The 21,640-nt window shown below is 43.3% G+C and overlaps 1 protein-coding gene across 5 annotated transcripts in view; it reads right to left on the reverse strand.

Annotated features, from left to right (window-relative positions):
* Positions 1–3,694: 3,694 nt before the first annotated feature.
* The window catches only part of Herc4 (HECT and RLD domain containing E3 ubiquitin ligase 4), a 118,770-nt gene continuing 100,824 nt past the window's right edge, over positions 3,695–21,640 (reverse strand). For all 5 annotated transcript variants that reach the window (XM_077648201.1, XM_077648200.1, XM_077648204.1 and 2 more), the window contains 8 exons: positions 19,874–19,921; positions 19,722–19,788; positions 16,835–16,917; positions 14,044–14,152; positions 13,019–13,093; positions 12,758–12,860; positions 8,236–8,288; positions 3,695–4,679 (listed from right to left, as the gene is read on the reverse strand). In XM_077648201.1, coding sequence (XP_077504327.1) covers positions 4,524–4,679; positions 8,236–8,288; positions 12,758–12,860; positions 13,019–13,093; positions 14,044–14,152; positions 16,835–16,917; positions 19,722–19,788; positions 19,874–19,921 — 694 coding nt within the window. In that variant the 3' untranslated portion in view covers positions 3,695–4,523. The remainder of the gene's footprint in view (positions 4,680–8,235; positions 8,289–12,757; positions 12,861–13,018; positions 13,094–14,043; positions 14,153–16,834; positions 16,918–19,721; positions 19,789–19,873; positions 19,922–21,640) is intronic.

A 21,640-nucleotide genomic window follows, 5' to 3' on the forward strand; every position in this document is an offset into this window, starting at 1 on the left:
TCACTTTCAGCAAACATTTTTTTATTTCTTGATGTATTTACATAAAATATTTTGAGCATATTAGAAATAACCGCATGACAACTGGCACAAAATTTCACTTATATTTCCAGAAAATTTTCGTAATATATATTTTTCATCTGAATCTTGCAAAAAGGCTGCAGAGTTAAGAAAATTTGGCAGAAGGCTGGTTTAACATTCATTGCATTCCTACAGGCATGCTACAGCTCAAGACATTCTTTGAATTCTCTTTTGTGAAGCAATTTCCGTTCTGAATTTTTTGCTATGCAACATCCATTGACATATCTAGAGGAAGAAGAAAATTTCATTCAAGAAATTAAAATTCACAAATCTAAAAAACAAATAATGTCTTGACCTGCACTACGACAACGGAGAAAAACACCCACTGTTCAAGCGTCTCCTTGCAAATGTACAGCTGCTGCGGTTCACGAAAGAACTTTTTTATAGAGTAATTCCCGGTTGATTTCAGCAATGAAACTTTGAGACAGCATAAAAAAACGAGCGGAGGCATACAGATACAATTTTTTTTAAATCCGTTTTTTTTTTAATTTTGGGGAATTTCAAAGTATGTTTTGGCTCTATTTATGTAGTCTATATCAAGCACAAACCAACATATTTAACTGCAAAATTTTGTTTGAAATTCTGTCAGCTGAAGAACATCATTACCGCAAGAACAGTGGAAAAAGCTGTCCAAGTTGAAAAGCAGTAGGTTCTCATCTAGGACCAGTAGTTCCCAACAAAAAACCACTTTGTTTTCCATAGAGAACAACATACCATAGAACCAGTAAGCTCCCAGCTGGCCCAGTAGGTCCCAACACATTACCACCCTGCTCTCTCAGCACCTATTAGACCAACACGCCCGCATGAGAACCTAAGCTTTTAGATGGGACCATTAGGTTCCAACACAAAACCATTTTTCTCTCTTATGGCATCCACACCCTCATGGGAACCGGAAGCTCCAAGCTGGGACCTGTACATCGCAATATAAAACCAAGTTTCCTGCAGATTTCGGTTTAATCCTATGCAAACTGGATTTCCAATAACGAATTTTCACCTGGGATGAAAGATGAAGATTTGTTGCCGACTGAATTTGTAAGTATACATTCTAGCTGATAGCCAAAAAATCAAATGAAAATCACAGTCAGAAAGAGAAAAACAAGTTTTGAGCAAACCTCTGGAGATAAATAACCAGTCCAGGGTCATATTCCAAGTATAGAAGCAAATAATTAGGATTTGATGCGCTGCACTTAACTTGCAAGGGGGCGTACCTAAAATGAAAAGACGAATTCAGAATGAACTCAGTCGTTCCTCCCGCCAAACCCCCGAGTGTAAAGTGTTGGCATGTGCTGTACCCCCTCCCGCATCTCCCCACGACATCACGAATGCATCCCCTCCCTTGGCCCACCTTGGCAACAACTCCTCTATGCAGTAAGCGAAAGCAAGAGCTTTCAGTCACGGCACGGCAGTACGCTACTGTTCACTCAGAAGGAAATAGTTATCGCTGTAAAAGTCTAACTGCATAGTAACTGAACATTACTCCCACATGGGTAATTAAAGAAGTATAGGCAGCAAATCTTGGTACTGTGTTCTTTCCTCGGAAGAATGCATAAACAAATGGGTGATGGCTCACAATGCCAACGCAAAACTCCATGTGTGGCCTACAAGCGTGCGCACCCACGCGATCATCATGCAAATGCTTTTTAACAGCAGCGGGTGCAATGTACAGGGTCCATTATGAAAGTAATGCGCATTTTCTGGGAAAAATAGATTTATTGACCGGACCTGAACAAATGGATAAAATTCTTCAAAATACATTCCCCCTGCATCAATACACTTGCGGCGACATGTCTGCCACGCCTGGAAGGCACCCTGAAAGTCCTCGACGGGAATATCTCTCGGGAGCGCTGCAACGTGCTTTTCAATGTTTTCCACGGTCTCCCAATGCTTTTCCTTCAGCGCTCTCTTCAGTCGGGGAAACAAAAAAAAAAGTCGCACGGAGCCAAGCCGGAACTGTAAGGGGGAGGGGGACCACCGGGGTGTTACTCCGGGCCAGGAAATTGGTAACGATGAAGGACATGTGGCTGGGGGCATTGTTATGGTGGAGCTTGACAGTGTCTTTGATGTCAGCCCTCACGTGTGCGACCCGGCGTTTCAATTTCTTGAGCACCTCGAGGTAAAAGGCTGAGTTGACAGTTTCTCCCCGCGGTACAAACTCTAAGTGGATGATTCCTCGGGCGTCAAAGAAGACAATGAGCATCGTTTTGATACGAGACTTGCTCGTTTGCGCTTTCTTGGAGTACGGGGATGATTTTGTGTGCCACTCGCTGCTCTGCCTTTTCGATTTTGGGTCGTACTTGAACATCCAGGATTCGTCTTGGGTTACAACAGAGTTGAGAAAGTCCCGCTCATTTTGAATCAAATCCAACAATTCTTGACATCACAAAACACGAAGTTCTTTCTGATCTTCCGTCAATACTTTTGGCACAAGCTTCGTGCAGACCTTGCGCATTTGCAGATCCTCGGTCACCATCCCATGTACCCCAAGTGGACATGTGTAGGGTGTCGGCAATTTGCTGGATGCTCAATTGACGGTCGGAACGAAAAACTTCGCTCACACGATCCACATTTTCGTCAGTCCTGGTCGTTGTTGGGCGTCTAGAACAGGGTTCGTCGGCGACCTCCTCCCGGTCCTCCTTGAACGTCTTGTGCCACCTCCCGGACTGTGACATTGATATGCAGTCGTCTTTCAAGGCCTCTTGAAGCATCTGGAGTGTTTCAGTTGCATTCCTTTCAAGCATCACGCAAACTTAATAGCGTATCGCTGGTCAAGTGAACGCTGCATCGCGGAGTGTTTGTCATCCGCTCACACTGCTCGGAGTAAACTGGCGACCGGCTACATTGGCAGGGCAGAACCCTTGCCACATTTCCAGACTGGTTTTACTGCGCTGCCATGGATAGTCGCATCATAATAAAATCATGCGCATTACTTTCATAATGGACCCTGTATGTGGGTGGTGGGAGAAAGATGACTGCGCCATAGTTTACTCCACGGAGAGTCTGCACCGAACCTCCTGCTTCACTGAAACGCAGACATCGGTGCACTGTTGCAGCCTTGTGGCAGCACCTGTGGGAAGGCACAGGCCAGCCTCAAAACCTGCCTAGCCTGCGGTCATGGAGGAAGGATAGCTTAGCAGAGGCCCTCGCTATCCTGGTTGCATAACAAAAAGTGTGCCGGAAGTCGCATGTTTGTGCAAGGACTACTGGGAATCTGGCTGATGGTGAAGCCAGCAATAACGCTGGGCGCAGCGGCAACGTCTGCATCATTAACTGCTGCACATGCGCAAGCTCAATAAGACAGAGGGCAACTAATGAGGAGGAGCCCTCAAGTCTTGGTTTAAAAAAATGTGATGCAAGGGCCTCTCACAAATTCTTGCCTTCTTCCATGACTATGTTTAGGTAAAAAATAAGAATACTGCTGGTGGCTCTAGGCAACAGTGAAAAATACTGTTTCAGTTTTTCTCCTAACCTATGTACCAGACTTTCTTCCTTTAGGCTGTTAATTTTAGATGGCTGCTGTATGCAGTCACCACTTCGCAATTTCTCATTGTTTAAAACAGAAACATTTAACTCCGAGAATTTTGTCACGCACTAGGCAAGTGCAAGTACAGCCACAAACTCAAAGAGTAAAGGCCGCCTTTATTTTTCAAACTTTGATCAAATGCAACAAACTTACACAAAACACACAGCTCACAGCGCACGCATGAGCATCAGAGAAACAAAACAAAGGCTCATGCATGCACAAATAAATTAAATTCGTGACTGCACGCCAGTAAAATCTCAAACAAACAAGAGCAATAGAAAATATATGCCCAGTTACGCCAATCACAGTAGAATGGACTTAAGCCCATAAGGCCAAGAATAGAGACCAGGCTCCTTGGGCTCTTTTCATGCATTCTAAATGCCAGTAGCCGAGAACTCTTTCATAATGCAAAGAAACACCTCGAGGCTTGAGTGCCAAGTAGCATTCCAATATCAGTAGCATATGCACATGGACTGTTGTGAATATTCAGTATCTTAACACACCTCCGAGTGACAAAACAGTTAAGATGTTGGAAATAGTTCTATTAAAATATGACTAAACTTGCCATTTTACAAGCAAAATGTAGTTGCTCATTCACTGCCTAAGTATAATAACTGGGCACTCTACTGAGAAAACGCCCAATAAGGATTTGGTTTTGACTCAAATCTTGAGCCACAGTTGCGATGTGGGTTGTTCATTTTTTTATGATATGCGACACAGCTTTTGGTATTTCTTGTGAGGAGCGCTCGTGCTTCTAAATGGGCCTAAAGTGCCTTGTGCGCCAGAGCTATACATATTAGTGGCAGCTTCCTGCTTTATTCACCCGTTACCCCTTGGGTTGAAAAAAAAAAAAAAAAGAAAGGCAAGCGCAGCTGACAATTGTTTGGTGTGCTTGCTGCTTTTCCAGCTATTCTTGCCAAGGAGGCTATACAAGACCAAACCCCTGGGCATTCTGGATGGCTAGCCGCAGTTTTTCTCGCATCACTGCTTCGCTTGAATACATTGGAAGATCAAGCAAGTTGAAGCATGTGTGGGCCACAGGTAAGTGGCTGTCATCCACTTTCATCGGCTGTAGGACAACCTGCGATGTAAAGCATATGACACTTGATCAGGAACTGTTCCCCTGATGTTTAAAATGAAAAATTATGCCCCCACCGTCTGGAAGACGAAGTAACAAGCGTTAGCTGTTTGGTACCGCAAACTATCGTCCATGCGATGTATTATCACGTGATTAGGCTACTTTTCCATACCTCACGGCGAGCGGGTGCCTGTCGCCTTGAGAGCTGCTGAGTGCTGACGTCACGGCCGCCATGTTAAGCCTAACCATATCTAAATATTAACCTAATTAGGTAATATTGATGTCTAACATGTTCTACTCATCAAGACCGTTACGAATATGCCATTAGTCAGATCATGATGTCATTGGTCAATTAATTACAAGCAATTAAATTTAAGCCTATCCATAAATAAATATTAAATTTATTAGTTAATATTGGTGTCTAACGTGTTCTACTCATCTAGAGGATTCCAAATATCTAATTAGTTTTATGATGACCTCATTAAATACTGAATTATAAGCGATTATACATAGTCACATGACTAGTTAATTATGACGTCACAAAATAATTGACCTCAAATCAATCACCAATTCGATATACTGATGACGTCACCAACAATCACCAGTTGGTCTGCTATATCGATTTAATATGGGGGGCCGCCATCTCGAATTGCTCACTTAGAAAATTTTGCGTCGAAGGAAGGTGGTAGCAGACCCCAAGAAATCGAGAAATGTGATGAATAAGAGCTAACGCTCTTAAAATTACATCAGAATCAGCTATTTAAGAATTTCAGCTGTGGCATGCCCACAGCCCTTCCATGGTTATATGTATCTTCAAACCTCTCCCAAAGGTGACATGCAAACCAAAAACATTGTCACATTTGTCGTCAGGCCTCAGTACTTTTGTGGTTCCCAAAGATTAGGCACACTGACATAAGCAGACACTGCCTACGCTCAGGCAGGGTCTTTTTCATACTTTTCTAATGGTAACTGCAATTCTGTGCAGCATTATGAGAGGCTTCATATGCTGCCTGGGGTGACCACATCATGCCCACATCAAGCAGCAGTCTCAAACTTGGCTGGCCAAGCAGCCTACATTGCTAAAAACTATGATTTTTAGGAATGGAAATGGCACAGTAACTGCCTCATGTATTGGTGGACTTCTCAACTGCGCCATGAGGGAAGAAATGAAGGCAGGAGTGAAAGAAGCAAGAGAGATAAAAGTGCTGTAGTGGAGGGCCCCGGAATAATTTTGACCCCCTGGGGATCCTTAATGTGCACTGAAACTTCACAGCACAGAGTGCCTTTTGCGATTTGCCTCCAACGGTGTTCCGGGACTGGCAAACTTTTGTCTTCCATTAGCTTGTACATGCGAAGAAGAGAGAAGGAAAAAGTAACCCCTTCATGCTGCCTGTGAGAATTTTAATTCTACCGCCGTGTCGCTTGTAGTAAGGTGGCTCAAAGCTGGAGATCAAACGAAGTTAGATTAACACCATTGTTTGGCTGTTGACTTACAAATAAGACAACTTGCTTGTGTCAAACAGTGCACAGTAAACGAGAAGGAGGATAAGCATGGCAAAAAAACCAAGATGGTACTGGCACAGCACTTGCAGAAGAACTGTTGAAATATTTGCTGAAAGCAGGCCACGTGAATCATATAGTGAACTAGAGGGTACAACCTTCTACTTATTACAGCTTGACACAATCAAGAGGAACCTGAAGCAAGTGGCAGTGGATGTAGCAGAGTGATGCAGACATTAGTTAGCAGCTTCATCATACGATGAACGTATGAAGCATTTGTTTGAATACATGTTAGGAAGTGCCACACTGCAAACAGTGGGAATCGGGCAGTATCGTGCAAGCGTCTGCAAGTAAAGCCTGGAGAGAGGGCACATTTGTTTTTCTACATCTCAAACTTCCACTTTATTCAATCCAACACTATGATGCTGATTTAACTATGTGTATTTTAACCAGTCCTCTTGCACATTTTAATAAATTTAAATTGCAACTTTGGGTACAGTATTAAGTTATTGCACTTAATAATGAAGCAAGGGAAGATTTAAGGAAAGGACACCCCCCTCCTTATGCAAGGAAATTTTTATGGGAAAGCACATTGGCTACAGATGGATTTACAGAATGAGCTGGAAGTGGCTGAAAAATTTTTCATTTTTATTACAACGTAGGACACTTGGCGCTCACCATTTTTCTGATATGCAATCAGGAAATAATGAAAGCCAGAAGCATCATCAACATCAGTTGCTCTACCCAGCATTCAGTGAAGCTTCCTAAGGCCTGCTACACTGACTTGGTGGGGTCTTCACACATTATTACCAGCACATCACTGGCCAAGCAGCAAATCGTGTGCTGGACACCTTTTAGTAAAGGGACACTAAAGGTGAGTACTAAGTGAAGCTAGCACATGTCACTACTGCGATGTGTGCTAGCTGACATGACAGCATCACATGATGGCAAATATGTCATTTCACTGAAAACAGAGCTTTGATAACCCAGAAAGTTGTGTGAAAGGGGAGGTACATGTGGTGACACTCCTCACAGATTCCTTCAACTATACCTAGTGACAAGAATTTTTCGCCGGCCACGATCGGTTCAATAACAATTGCCTTGGATTCAATAATAACAAATGCCTTGTCATCATGCAGAAAGGAACTATCTCTTGAGCACTTCAGTCAGAAACAAAAGTAGTTTTCAAATAAAGACTCGTAGGTCAATGCTAAGGCACTTAAAACATGCGCCTCCTGGCACCCTCTTCAGTGTTTTCAAAGAGCAGCAGTTGAGAATCTCCTCACAAGCATAAGGAATCGAAAGCCAATCTCAAAAACGACACCCAGCTGTTGTCTTAATTTTTTGATGAAGTGAGATAACAGAAGTTGAAAGAAAATATCGCCAACAATTGGGAATGAAAATGAATGACACAGGAACAATGACTTGATTTGTCTGAAACAGGCAGCTCTTGCTCCGAACCACAATGCATGCATTATCACCATGATCCAAGGTTAGCATACGCTCACACGAGCTGCAGTACACTATGCATATGATGGATGTAACTAATGATATTGGATGGCACATCCTCGTGCAGGCATGTGCCCTGGAAGTGCTGGGCACACAGCCAGCCAGGTGGATGCCTTGTTCAAAACACCAAAACCTCCTGCATATGAGGCAATATACTCTGCCAGTAGACCACTGCTGCAATGATTTGGTTTCAAAGAGGCACCTTGTCAAAATGCTTCACCCCTGCTTCAGGCCAGGGATGCTTGACCCCACCAGAAAAAAATTATTGGGCAATGGTTGGAAGAAACTGCGTCCCTAATGTGCATATCTAGAAATTGCATGTCACGGAACCTTCATCAGGTTTATTATGAAGATGCTATAAACAAGTGCTACACACCTAGAATAAACGATAACAGAAAAAAGGAGCTGGCTTCAGGGCACCACGTAGGCGACGCTCCGCCCCAAGGTGATGCAGCCAAGAGAAGCAAAGCAACCCCCTACCCAATAGCCAACTCACTCACATTTTGTACACACTAGCAGATTAAAGGAGTAAAACACTGAGGAAACTTACCTTAATCTCGCTCATTCCAAGGATGGGAATTCGGTCCGATCCTGTCAAGAAAACTGAAAAAAAGAAAAGAAAAAAGTGTGCACTAAAAAACAAAGCACAGCTTATCTGCTACTGCAGACAAACAAATGTAATCCCACTCAAGAAAACACATCTCAACATATTATAGTATGCCTCTACATCCACAAGTGGTGGAAATATATGAAAATTACTCAGTGAAGCCAGAATTACTTATCTCATTGCTTCTGAATGGTCAAGCTATCATTGCAGTAACAGTCATTATTAAGTGATGCACAAGTTGTCCACAGGAGTAAGTTTGAGGCTCCTTATCATGGACAACAGTGCACATGAACCTCTGCACAAGCATACTGCACTCAGAGTACATTATTAATGGCATTGCAAACAAAGATAAGTTTAACTGCGGAGAAAATGAAAAATGAACACGCACAGTGGCTTTTGTATAACACAGGCAAGTGACCCCAAGTGTTGTTGCGAAAGGTTACCCACTTCAGCTGGTGTAGTACCACATTTCATTTCACACTGTTATTTATAACATAAGCTAGAAGCCACCTATGTCAACCCTAATGAACAATGAAGAGTTAATTCTCACCTCACCAACAATGTCAACCTGACATAAAAGGTGGCATAATATGTGACTAAGTAAATATGTGACATCAGAATGTAGAAAGCCAAGAATAAAATATTAAAGTCTTCTGAAGCACTGAAAACTCTTGGAACAATATTCATGTAGTTAATATGACACGGCACAATACAACAGCTAATGAAAATATTCTGGATTGAAAAGGAGGTGCAAAAGACCTCACCTGCTGCCTCTGATAACAGGATAAGCAGCATACCCTGCAGATTGTTTTGTTTTTTTCGTGCATTAAGATATCACTTGTGGAAAGAAAAAAACTGTCTAAAGAAACGGAACATGAACGTGTGAAACGAGCCATAAAATGAATTGTGTTAAGAGGCCAGAGACTCGGTGCTGAGCTGAAGTTTTGTTTTTGTTTCTTCCCCATTGGGAAGAAACATCTTGAGCAGCTGAGCGCGGCATCATTTTCCTCCATGAGAGCACCCCTCAGTGCTGCGATCATGGCTGATATGAATTTCGGTCTGATAAGAATTTGTAAAATTTCTTGGCCGAACTGCGTTGTGTATGGTGTAAAAAATTTTGGAGGTTCCCAACCTCTCTCATGCCGTGTACCGATATTAATGCGAGAGCTGCGACTGCACCTGCGAGCAGCACTGCTCTCAAACTGTCAAAACCGTGATCGCCAGTCACCTAGTACCATCAGAAGCACTTAGTGGTGGCACGTCGCCCGCAAATTGCTGATGTTATCACTTCCGTGGTGGCCCAGTGGCCTTGCATGCGGGAGGTGTGGGGTCCGGTCCCCAGTGCCACTGGGCGCCCGCCGGTGATACAAAGGGGTACAAGCTTTCCCATGACCCGGCTCTGGGGTGCCATGCTTGGAAAATGACCTTGTGTAAAAAAAATACCTTGTGCCATGGCACTCTTCGGCCAGAGCTGCCCTTGCAGCAAAAAATAAAATAAAAAGTAATAATCATTATCATGTCGCCGATGCCGCGATTGCCATTCGTGTAGTATTGCTGCAAGCTCTGTTGCGGTGGCACGCAGCCAGCACATCGTCAACACCACAATCGCTAATCGTGTAGAACACACCGAGAGCACTGGCATGCAGCCATAAATAAATCACGTCAGTCATAGACAGATATGCGTGAATGCATTTCCATTTGCTTCAGCATGCATTCTTTTTTTCCTCCTGAGTTTCTCTCATGCATCACGGTTCTAGGAGCACTACAAAACTGTTCACAGTTTGTCCAAACAGTAAAATGGTGTACAAAAAAAAAATGCACGCTGAAGAATATGGAAATGCATTCACGAGTATCTATCTACGGCTGACGTCTTCAGCAGTAATTCTCTGTATTGATCGTGGTGAACCACCACATATATTTCTTTGCAAACCACCAGCTGCCTATCCACACTAGCGGAGTGACAGTGCTGTTACACGCAGGTCAACCTTGAGGCCAATATACACTTGGATCTCAGATGGTACCGCACTGTGCGTAGAGCACCACACAGTTGCTTCAGCCACTTGCAAAGTCTGCCACGTTTTAATAAACAACATATAGTTCGATATAGCCTAAATTTGCGACACAGAATTTCGTAAAAGACGCATGCGAGAAGAGTGCAATTTAGTCAGTGAAGAAACAGTAACTCAGGTGACCCTTACAAGACATTAGGGAGAGAACTTTTCCAAAGTTGTAGTGCCATTCTGAAAGCGCCCGCGGCGATTCCACAGGACGCGAAAAACAGCACCAAACTCCAGCTAGGCAGACTTCCCTGCACAGCGCCACCAGCATGCAGCAGTGGCAGTTCAAACCCCAGTTTAAGGTGACCTTCCCGCATTACAGGAGTGTCGCATAGAAAATGGTGCGCCAGAACAAAAGCTATAGTCGCTTTCACCACCTTCATGATAGCCGACCTGAGTTGGACAGCTGGACAGCCACACCTCAGGTTGGTTACTGCAATGCTACAACCGCCTCCGCTGCTGCTTGCAGTGCACTGTCGACGGGTGTGCGTGTCGACGGGTGTGTGTGCTATGGCACAAACGCTCGCCATATCACCACCAGTTACTAGTGTAGAGTGGCAGAACCTACCGCCTGCCATCGAAGCGGGCACCACTTGGTGCTCAGGAGTTAGATATATGGGTATCAGTATGCAGGGCTTAACGCACCAAAATGACACATGGGCTATGACGGACGCCATAGTGGAAGGAACTGGATTAATTCGGACCACCTGGGGTTCTTTAATGCGTGCTGACAACTCATAGCACACGAGAGTTTTGACAATTCGCTTCCACAGACATGCAGTTGCTGCAATCGGGATTTGATACTGCAACTTTGGGATCATTGACCACCAACGTCACTGACCAACTGTGGCAGGTTTCATTAGACCCGTTTCAGGGCCAACCACATGCAGTACATATAGGAAGGATTGCATGTATCTGTTCAAAATATTTAGGAAGCGTTTGATACAGCTAGGAATTAGACTGTCTGGTTCTCATTTTTTGAAAATCTGACAATTTTTTTGGTGTTTATTTCAGAACACATTTCCAGTTTTTCGGCGAATATTACTTTTATACTGATGAATCAGTGCTTTTTTTCAACGATATACTGTGGCATTTCGACGCAGTCAAAAGTCACACTGGTATGCCTTGGCCTTTTTGTAAACACAGCAGTCGGTTTACTACAGTCGAACCCAATTACTCCGCTGCAACGGCGGGTTCGAACCCGGGTACTTCGATCGAACTTGGGCAACTCTCGTCGACTCAAAAAGCTGGCTTTCCCTCAGCACAAAGTTAGCCTTGCCACGTGGACGTGCGGGTGCTATTCGTGCTACGTACCACGCGCAGACCAATGATGATGTGGATTTTTCATGCGATAGGAGGCGGGTGCATGCCCAGTCAACCAGAATGTCTTAGTTGCCTATGTGCCATAAAACCCAACACAACACAACACAACATCTGACTGCACGACTCCTGAATCTGAAAACTGGAAGACACACAAAAATCGATCTCTTAGGCGCCCTGTCTCTGACAAGTTAGTCGTGGATGTCAAAAACGGAACTATACAGATCTCCTTTCGATATTCTGGTCCCTGCTTTTCCGGCGAAGACGGAGAAAATTCTTTGCCGGGTGGGCTTGATGAAGTTGTCATGGGTCTTGATGATTTGCGGCACCAGCTGTCCGAATTTGCTGGTGCTATTTGTGATGGAGCGGCCGTAGGCGACTTTGTCTCCGTAGACGACGAATTTGATACCACGGGAGAGCTTGAACAACGACATCATTGCTGACATCATGGATTACAAGGACACTGTTGATGTGAAATGTGACGACGACTTGAAAGAATGTGTGCCCACGTGCTTCGACATGCTCTGTGCACTCAGCATGGCTCGTCGCTACTGCGCGTCGATTAAAGGCTGCAGTCTCAACTGTTCGGAGTCCATCGATAACAATGAAAAATGTGTTCTCTCTGAGGCAGTGAAGACGAAGAAACATAAAAATTCACAACTATTTTGCTCAGTATTCTGCGTGCAGCAAGTGGCTATCAAAGAAATTCATTTTTTTACATCTCAATATGTTCGTTGTTAAGCTTACTGCTACTTTTGCATCGAATTGCACATTATATCGAACTAGTTGACATTTTGTTGCAAGTTCGATATATGTGGGTTTGACTGCAGTAATTAAGGGGAGACACTCATAAAAAAATCCCTTTTTATTCATTATGAAGTTAGAGGGCTGAAATCTGCACAGCTGGTATAAATTGAGCTTCTGTTATGAAATATGTAATCAGTTTTTTGGCACCTTAATTTTTACGTTCAACGAAATGTATAATTAACTCCTTTTTTTGTGCACACAATTTTTCTTGTGTCATGAAAGGCAGTCAACTGTTACTAACACAATTCACAAGAGTTCAATGATGATACCAAGAAACTTACGCAGAAACTTCTTCTTCTCATCATAGTCAAGGCTGTGGAAGACTTTCCAAAACATTCGCACAGTCGGATGATTTCGGTGAAACTCGTCTTTGTATTCGGCATTCTAAAAAAAAAAAAGAAACAGTGCTACACACCACATCATTGCTCAAGGTTTGAGTGCTACAGCACATGCAATCATGACATGACCATATTAACTAACACATTATAATCCCACGTGTCAGTCTGTTTATGAAACTTTTATCTCTAATGCAACATCCATACCTTCTCGAGTTCATCCCAGTTGTAATTTTCACTGCCAACCACCAAGACCATCAACTCCTGAGCATGGAACAAGTCCTGGATGACAAAATAAACCATACACACAAACATACACTGTCTCAACTCCCTTGTGGACAAATCACCTTCGTGTACAAGCAATACAAATGTGGCAGACCTAATTACCAATTAACACATTTTTGTGTGACTGTGTGACTGAAAATAATACCTGCAAGGCTCAAAAGTGTCTATGGGACATTCCCTGAAGTAACTTTTCAGTAAGGAAGGAATCACAACTCAAAGCTGCTTGAGCTCAGTCATACGGCCACAAACAAAAAATAACTGGTGGTTTAGCAGTATTGTGCGAAAGCACTGTTTTTTGTAGGTGGAAACCACCACCACATGCCTTAAAGTGTGGTTGAGGTGTCCACTGACTGACCCAGGGGAGCCAGTTATGCACCTTTCCTCTCCTCAAAATCAATGGAGTCTTTACCTTGCGCTGGTTTTGAGAAAAGGAAAGGTGCACAACTGTTCACGCCACAGATGGAAGTTGATGAAGAAGACGATGTACAATGCACAGCGCGAGAGTGTGCTGCAGTTTAACACGAAGTGTGTTCGGCTGCAGCGATAGCCTAGTGGTCTCATGCAGCGGCCTTTGAAGCTGACCTGTTTACGCCGCCGCGGGTTCGACTCACAGTCATGGATATTTATGTGATTTCTTCCTCTGCCTCTTTTTTTTTTTCTATGCTCCCAAGGTGCATATACAAGACACGATTTTGAAAGGCTCTGAACCTCCGGATTAGTGCTTTTGCACTAAAAGCTTTACAGTTTGTCCAAAGTAACAGCAATGTGGCACAGCTTAGGAGCATAATCAAAATTACTGCTCTTACATACTAGACATATATAGCTCAAGTGACAACAACCACTCTCATTCACATGGCTTCATGCTGGATATGAATCGAAGCTGCACAATGTGCATAATTGCTGCAGCACTGAACAACAATGTTCTTTCCAGGAATAGCTCTACTTGCCAGGACTTTGCTGCTGCAGACCTTGTAGAAGCCTTGAGCAAAAGCCTCAAAGCAGTGCTGGACAGATGTAGTAAGGACAAAATCCACATAGAGATCCACATACTCCTGCCTGCAGTACCATGAAGCATTGTCCAATGTCACATAATGTACAGTATGCTAGCCAATGCATGCATACAAAATATGTTTTGTTTGTGTAGTAGTACAGCAGCAGAACAGGCAACAAATGCAGGGAAAGCATGCCTTTTGGTTATAGCTGTCTCAAAGTATAAACGATTCAGGAGCCCCAAATGTGCAAAGCAATGCGACAGCAATGTTGATAGAAATTTGCATTCTATACACTTTCTGCAATGCTTGTTTTGAGCATAACAGGAAACCCTGCAGTGTGAACCACTTTATTAGTTAATGTGCAAAGCTGTGTCTTTGTCAGACAATGCAGTGCATGCAATGTCCAGATGCCATTGCATTCACCAGATGAATTCACGGCCTTTATGGCTAGAACACAGAACCTCGTTGTTACTTTCCCAAATGATGCATTCTCCTGGCTGCTGTGTATTTGTGAGCCAGTCCCAATCTAGCCCCCATAGAAACCGATGCAATGCAAATACGACTTACATCGCAATCACAGCAGCATTCCCAAATGGTGCATCGCAAATGTCACTTTGCACTAATGCTTTACCCCATGCCGGTGCTTTGACAGCCTTTGTTTAGCATGCGCAAAATGGTGCTGGCACGCCAGCCAAGGTGGGACTCGTGCTCTATTGGCACCTGACCACCACTTGTGTTTGGCGGCTTTTGGTGCACTGCAGCCATGCTGACACTGACGCCAAGCACGCTTAAACCTGAACCACAAAGCAGCGCTTGCCCAGCGTTGCACCACTGTCTCATCTACCGGTGTCATCACTGGCAGGAAAGGAGGACCAAACACAAGCACATACAAACCTACTCAAACACCTACTCAAAGTACCTCACTGTTGGAATGAAAGGTGTGCCAGTTTTCCACCTATACTTTTTTTTCTTTACATGAAAAAATGCACTGAAGACAGCATAAACCAAGATAAAATATGACGAACACCTCTAGAAGAAAAAAACGCCATGCCCTTAACAGCACACAAGCCATATTTTACCAAGACATGGCCACGAGTTGGGACCGCTTATATCAGTAGCACCTGCTGCTCTGCGGAACGCCGCTTAAAAGCTGTACCCCATTTCATATATAGCAGTCAAGACTGCCAAAGCTAGCGCATCTGTTTGCGCAGGTGAAGTCCAAGCCCAAAAAGTAGTTAGCCATTCAACCAGACATATTTCACTTCAACAGGTATCAAGTACTGTGACTGGAAGCCTCCTGCACTTTGTTCCACCTCTTGCCACATTTTCATCTCGCAACTCATGGAGACTTCAAGAAGCAAGAATGTCATGTGGCGGAATGAAATGCGGCTGGCGGGCTGAATCCCTCCAACTCCATCTGCGCCTAAAAAGCAGTTAACACTCAACCAAAATTATAGTGAGAGGGCGTGAACACTGAGCACCTAACAGCATCAACCATAACTCCCAATGCTAGCTCTTCCTTTTTTACTGCTCTTTGTTTTCATTCATACACTCACCAAGGCTTCAAGAACAAATGATACGAAATGAAATATGTGGCGGAGTATTATGGCTTAGCGGACGCACTACTTCTGCAGCCTCCTCTACACTTTATCTGCTATGTATGAAACGTAGTATAGTTTGACAAGATTTTCAATGCCAAATTAAAAATTATAAATCCTTGTTTTATCATTGAAGGAGAGTGGTTTAGCGTCCCAAAGCGACACATGGGCTAAGAGGGACACCATAATAAAAGGCTCCAGACTAATTAAGACTAATTAAGTATGCTGACATCGCCCAGCACATGAACATTTTAATTTTAGCATTTTAGCATGCAGCTGCCGTGGTTGGGATTTAATCCCGCAGCCATGGAATTTGTTTGATCAGTCTTACAATGCTCTATTCCATCAACATGAAGCAAGATCTTTTCATTCTACCATAATATGCGTTGACTCATTTTGAACAATTGTTGGTCCCTTTAAATAAGTACTCTATTGTATAAACATTTTTCAAAAAAAAACAACTGGCAACCCTAGTCGTGTGTATTGTAATATCCCCCCCCCCCCCCCCCCCGGCAAAATATCGATTATGTCAAAACCACTGAGTCGTCGCCCTCCCCTAAAAAAAAAAAAAAAAAACTACGGGCATTGAAATTTGTGAAAAATACCCTCCTGAGTTGAGACTGCAAAAACGAAAGAGGTGACAAAGAAACTCCTGCATTCTCCTAAATTTTCGCGACCATAAGGTCAAGTATGGTCGCACAAAAAACGATCATAACAAAAGTAAACATTCTTTCGTTCACAAGCACAAGGAAGTCTGTTAGTGCCCAATACGGAACAGGGGGCCGCTACCTCTTTGTACCATGATAAGCAGCGCCGATACAGACCTTGTTGCAATTAGACTGCCCATCAACCCCTGCTTAATGGCACTGGACCTAGTTGCAATTGTGTGCAACAGGTGGCACTTTCTTTCGAAAGAGGTCTATTTAAGCTGCAGTTTCAGCTGCAATAAGCTGACTATTTTCTATTTTTTCCGATTTTTCTTTGTTTGATCCCTGAGACATGGCCCATCCCACTATATCTATGAATTTCAGGTGGTGGGGGGGCGGGGGGTGATGACTCAGGATATTACGGTAGCGTACTAAGAATGTAGCCTTGAAACTGGCGACAAGCTACACATTGAGCACAGAGGAGTGAGGCAAAGTACTTACCGGTTTTCTTTGGTCACTTTTATATTGTTGCCACCTTTCTTGAGCTCATGACTAAGTGTGTGGCCATAGTGCTCCACTGAGACCTAGTTAAAAGAAAAAAGATCATGGCAGCTGCAACTACAAAATCAAGGCCGCCTATTAATAAGCGAAACAATGTCAAAATACCGAAAATAACACTGAAGTTAAAAGAAATAAATTTCCAAACATTTCGTTCACACATGGGCCTACTGGCTGTGCAGTTGTCTTCAATATTGAAAAAAAACTAGCCAGTATTCCAACATGACTTGATGCCAGTGTTGATGGCAAACTTGGTGCTGGACTAGTTGGTTAAACATTTCTTTGAAACAGGTCAGCGCTAAAAAGATGAACACAAGGCGAGAGAACGATGAAATCTGTGTCGTGTCGTCGTTCTCTCGCTTTCATAGTCAACGAAATTCATATTCTTCAAAAGTAGCCAGAAAATTCCTTTTGTGCCCTCCTACGTTAACCCTTTGTTCGTGTAATTTTCCGGCTTCTGATAACGCCAACTTTCTCGGCGTTATTCTTGATTCAGCTCTTAAATTTTCCATCCATATCGCTCATCAAAAAAAAAAAAAAGATCTATGTTTGGCATCAGAGCACTAATTAAGGCACACCCATATTTTCCATGCAACCTATCTTTGTATTATGCCTTCATACATAGTCACATCACTTGTGGGATTATTGCATGGGGAAATGCCTATCATTGCCATTTATCGTCTGTGCAACACTTACAAAACCAGGCCATCCGCATTATTACCCGTAGCCCTTTCTCTACTAATGCTCGTTCTTTACTGCATGAGCACAATATTTTACCAGCCCACCAGCTTTTCCAGTATCACCTTGGAATCATGTTCTTTAGACTACTGCATGGCACCCTACATTTTCAGTTTGTAGACCCCATCCTGCTGATCAATCACAACCCTACCAGATTTGCAGCAAGAAACAATTTTCTGCTCCCCAAAGTCCATACCAATTATGGTAAAACAACGTAGTCTTTTCAAGCAATTTCATTTTGGAATACATTGCCGCCCACTCTAAAAACATCAATTTCCTTGCCAGCATTCAAGAATAAGCTCAAGGTATTTTTGTTGGAATGCTGTTTTATTCTCTTTTTATGTATATTACCTGCGTTATTGTGCTTTTAGACTGTTTTTGTGGTGTTACCTGGTAACTATGCTATCATTATTTCTTGTATTATTGGTCTATCGAGGGTTCCGGTACAGTCTTTGACTATGGGACCCTTGTCTGTACACTCATGATATTTTGTATATAATCTGGGACCAATAAACAGTCATTTTACCACAAGTGCACTGTCTCTGATGACGACTTTCTTATTATGCTGCCTCGGCTCTGATATGTAATTTGCCCCACCGGCCACCTCAGTTCAATGTCGGCAGTTTGGAGATTCTGTTGATCAATCTGTATGATGTATTGCCCAATATATGAGTAAACACTAGCTGCCTCTGGCTAAGATTTGATAACAACATGAGGGGTGACTTTTAAAACAGTGGTGCGGGTGACATGTGCTCCTTTCGCAGTGCCAGACTGGGAGTGACGAGCGGGAAGAGAGTTGCGACAGGTGTAATGATGATTGACGTGCAGTCATGGGCACACCTAATGCCCGTTCGGGCCAGGAGATTTCACTTTCGCCCGTGTGCAGCCCCAAAATTCCTTGTGCTGCAGCAGCGATGAGAATGGCATTTTCAGCATTCTAAAAACTGATATGGATATTACTTATCGAGGACTACGAGGACTACAAGCCGCCCAATAAATACGCAGCTTAATGATAATACAATCAGACCCGCTTATAACAATACTGGTTAAAACATTATATCGGATATAACAATGGACAACCATGGCGCCGTCAGCTTGGTAAAATAAACCGCTTATAACACTGCTGTCATAGCACATTACCAGTTATAACAATTTAGTCTGGTTACTAAGAGCCAACCTTAAATGAAACAGCACCATGGAAATGCTACAACCAAGCCAGAAACTATGCTTACAACCCAGAAGTGCGTGCGCGCATGTGGAGCCGATCGATGCATCGAGTCAGTGCAGCAGAAGTGAAAAGAGCATGTGAACACGCACTTAAAGACACTGGCCGAATCAGGGATGCTTGCATGCCGTAGCAACACAAAGGAGGAGAAAAGACGGATACTTTCCCCTGCATCAAGGCAGAGGAGGAGATAGAGAGTCTCTTTTGGTAGAGCAGTCTTAACATTTCTGAGGGTGCGTCACCTGTAAAGAATGCACTGGCACAAGTTTTTTGTTTTTTCCTTCTGCGTGAGGGCTTGCAGTGCGAGCGCGCTGCCCCATCCTCCCCTATTCTTCGTTAACTAAGCCGCGTTCCCTGCTGTTATGAGGGCAGGCGAGCTGCTGCAGTGGCCACATGCGTCATACAGCTCTTAATCAGTTGGTGAAGTGCAAATGCAAAGAGTTGCCAGCATGGTTTTTCTCCCGTCTTGCTTCACCATGCCCTCGGTCCTTCAATCTTCCTTGATTTCGCAAGTAAAATGCATGCATCGACACCGATTTTTGTGCAGATCCCAGAGGCCTTGCTGCTACACCGTCATTCACTTCAAAACAGCAGCAACCAGTCCTTTTCAGCATAGAAGTCACAAGTTTAAATCAATTGAGTGGCGGGAATATTTTTAAATTCAATTTTCTCAGCCATAAATGCATCTTTTGCTGCCGGGCAAACAACAGAAAGGCCCATAAAATCAATTTTTACTGAGAACAATAATTGGATAGAGTTGCCATTAGTGTCCACTTAGTACAATGCAAGACATCACCAGTGCAACATTAAAACCTGAGCTCAGCACTTACATACATGCTGGTTCAATTTTGTAATGCATAAGATTACCTCAAATGTGAGAAAAAATGTGTTTTCCAGGTCCTCTCCATTGTAGTCCAAAAGGTTTTGAAGACCCCTAAGTTGCAAACAAAGCACAACATTAATGAAGCATTAAACGCCCTTGCAATATGCACATTTAGATTACAAAAGTTGCCACTTACTTGGCTAAAGTAGGAGAAAGGTCCTGCAGATCCTTCAACGTTGGTTTCCTGCACGAGTTCAAATGTGCTAGTTATCACAGAAACCGAATGTCTTAATCCATACAGCCTGAAACCTGTACACCTCCTACACCTTTGTTTCCATTGTTTAATGTGCTAGGTAAAAAAAAAAAAAAAACATTTTTACATTCCGTGTAGAGCAGATTACTTAATCTACACTAAATATTTTTAGCAAGATGTAATAGCAGTGCAAATTTTGTTACTAAAACTGCGTCATATACCTCTGCAGAGATCAATTACCCCTGCCACAAGTGTTGACTAGATAACATCCCTTTTTAATGATAAGGACACAGAGGATACAGTTACTTTCTGCAATTATACTTCACAAAATTCGAAGCGTAAGCATGTGCTTCATATATATTATCTTCACAGCAACAATTTACCTAACTATGTAACCAAAAGCACGAAGTCTGCAAAAAGGCCCTTCATCATTTGACAAAACCATCATGCCAGCTATATTTATTCACTCTAGTTTTGATTAGCTACAGACCATGTAAACCATTATTAGCAATGAAATGTCATGGTGCAAAACTACTTCCAAACATCTGCACATCACTGCACCGTGATGCACCACTTATGAGCCACATGGAGTGATGAGCCACTTATGAGCCCACACAGTTATCATAAATGACGGAAAGCGTGACTTGGACTACCATCAGCGCCGTGAAACGACTGTCATGGGGTGCAAGATAATTCTCTCGGTACGTTTATGGTGGCTGATGATAGCTGGTGTGCAGCTCACTTTGCTTTTTCACCTGTGCCCGACCGCTGTGTAGACAGCACACTCGTTACTGGAGTGTTTCTCTATGCTTTGCTCGCCGATGCGGCCTCGCATGCCTGGGCAACGCATTGCAGTTTTCTTATTGTGGGAACCTGAAATTACATGTTAAGCTTCCTCAGCTCGCGCGCCTTGCGAGACAAAAAAAAAAAACAGCGCTGCAGTGTCCGTCTTTTCTTCAACCGTCTTAAAGCTGCGCTGTGTTTTTAGCTGTCATAAATTAGCAACTAGCCTGATCAGCCATGCTTGCACTGCAATGCTCGTAATATTTATTTTGTGAGATCGGCAACCATCAGACCAAACTTGTAAGGCGTGCGAGCTGAGGCAGCGTAGCGCACAATTTCGGGTTCCGCGATAAGAAAACTGCAACGCGTGCTGCAGGGCGTGCAAGGCCGCATCCGCGATTGAAAAGCGGACAAATGCCCTTGTAATGAGCGCACTGTCTATGTGGCGATCAGACACAAGCAAAAAAGCAGCCAAAGCGAGCTGCACACCAGTTATCGTGAGCCGCCGTAAACTTACCGCGAGCATTATCCTCAACCCGATGATTATTGCTTCGTGGCGCTGGTAAAGCTACGCTTTCCATCATTCGTGTTAAGTCTGTGGGCGCCTGTACATGAATGAGTAATTACACAACGTGACTTTTAGTGACCAATATTGCACAACACTTTCAGTGATGAATATCTCAAAGCACATGCCTGCTAAAGGAATAAAAATTAAGCGAGTCATTTTAAATGATGACCCTTAGATTGTCGCTCTCAGTTTTCTAGCTACTACAAAAACTAAGCTGAATAAGCAAGGTTGTGGCATTCAGCAACACAGATGGCACAAATGAAAGATTACTAAATATTTTATTGTAGGGCTACTAGCATTTAATATCTTACCACACGAACTAACTGGGGTAGTTGCTTCTTTTTTTTTTTATCTTTCTT

This window comes from Amblyomma americanum, chromosome 1, assembly GCF_052857255.1.
Source record: "Amblyomma americanum isolate KBUSLIRL-KWMA chromosome 1, ASM5285725v1, whole genome shotgun sequence".
NCBI classification, from domain to species: domain Eukaryota; kingdom Metazoa; phylum Arthropoda; class Arachnida; order Ixodida; family Ixodidae; genus Amblyomma; species Amblyomma americanum.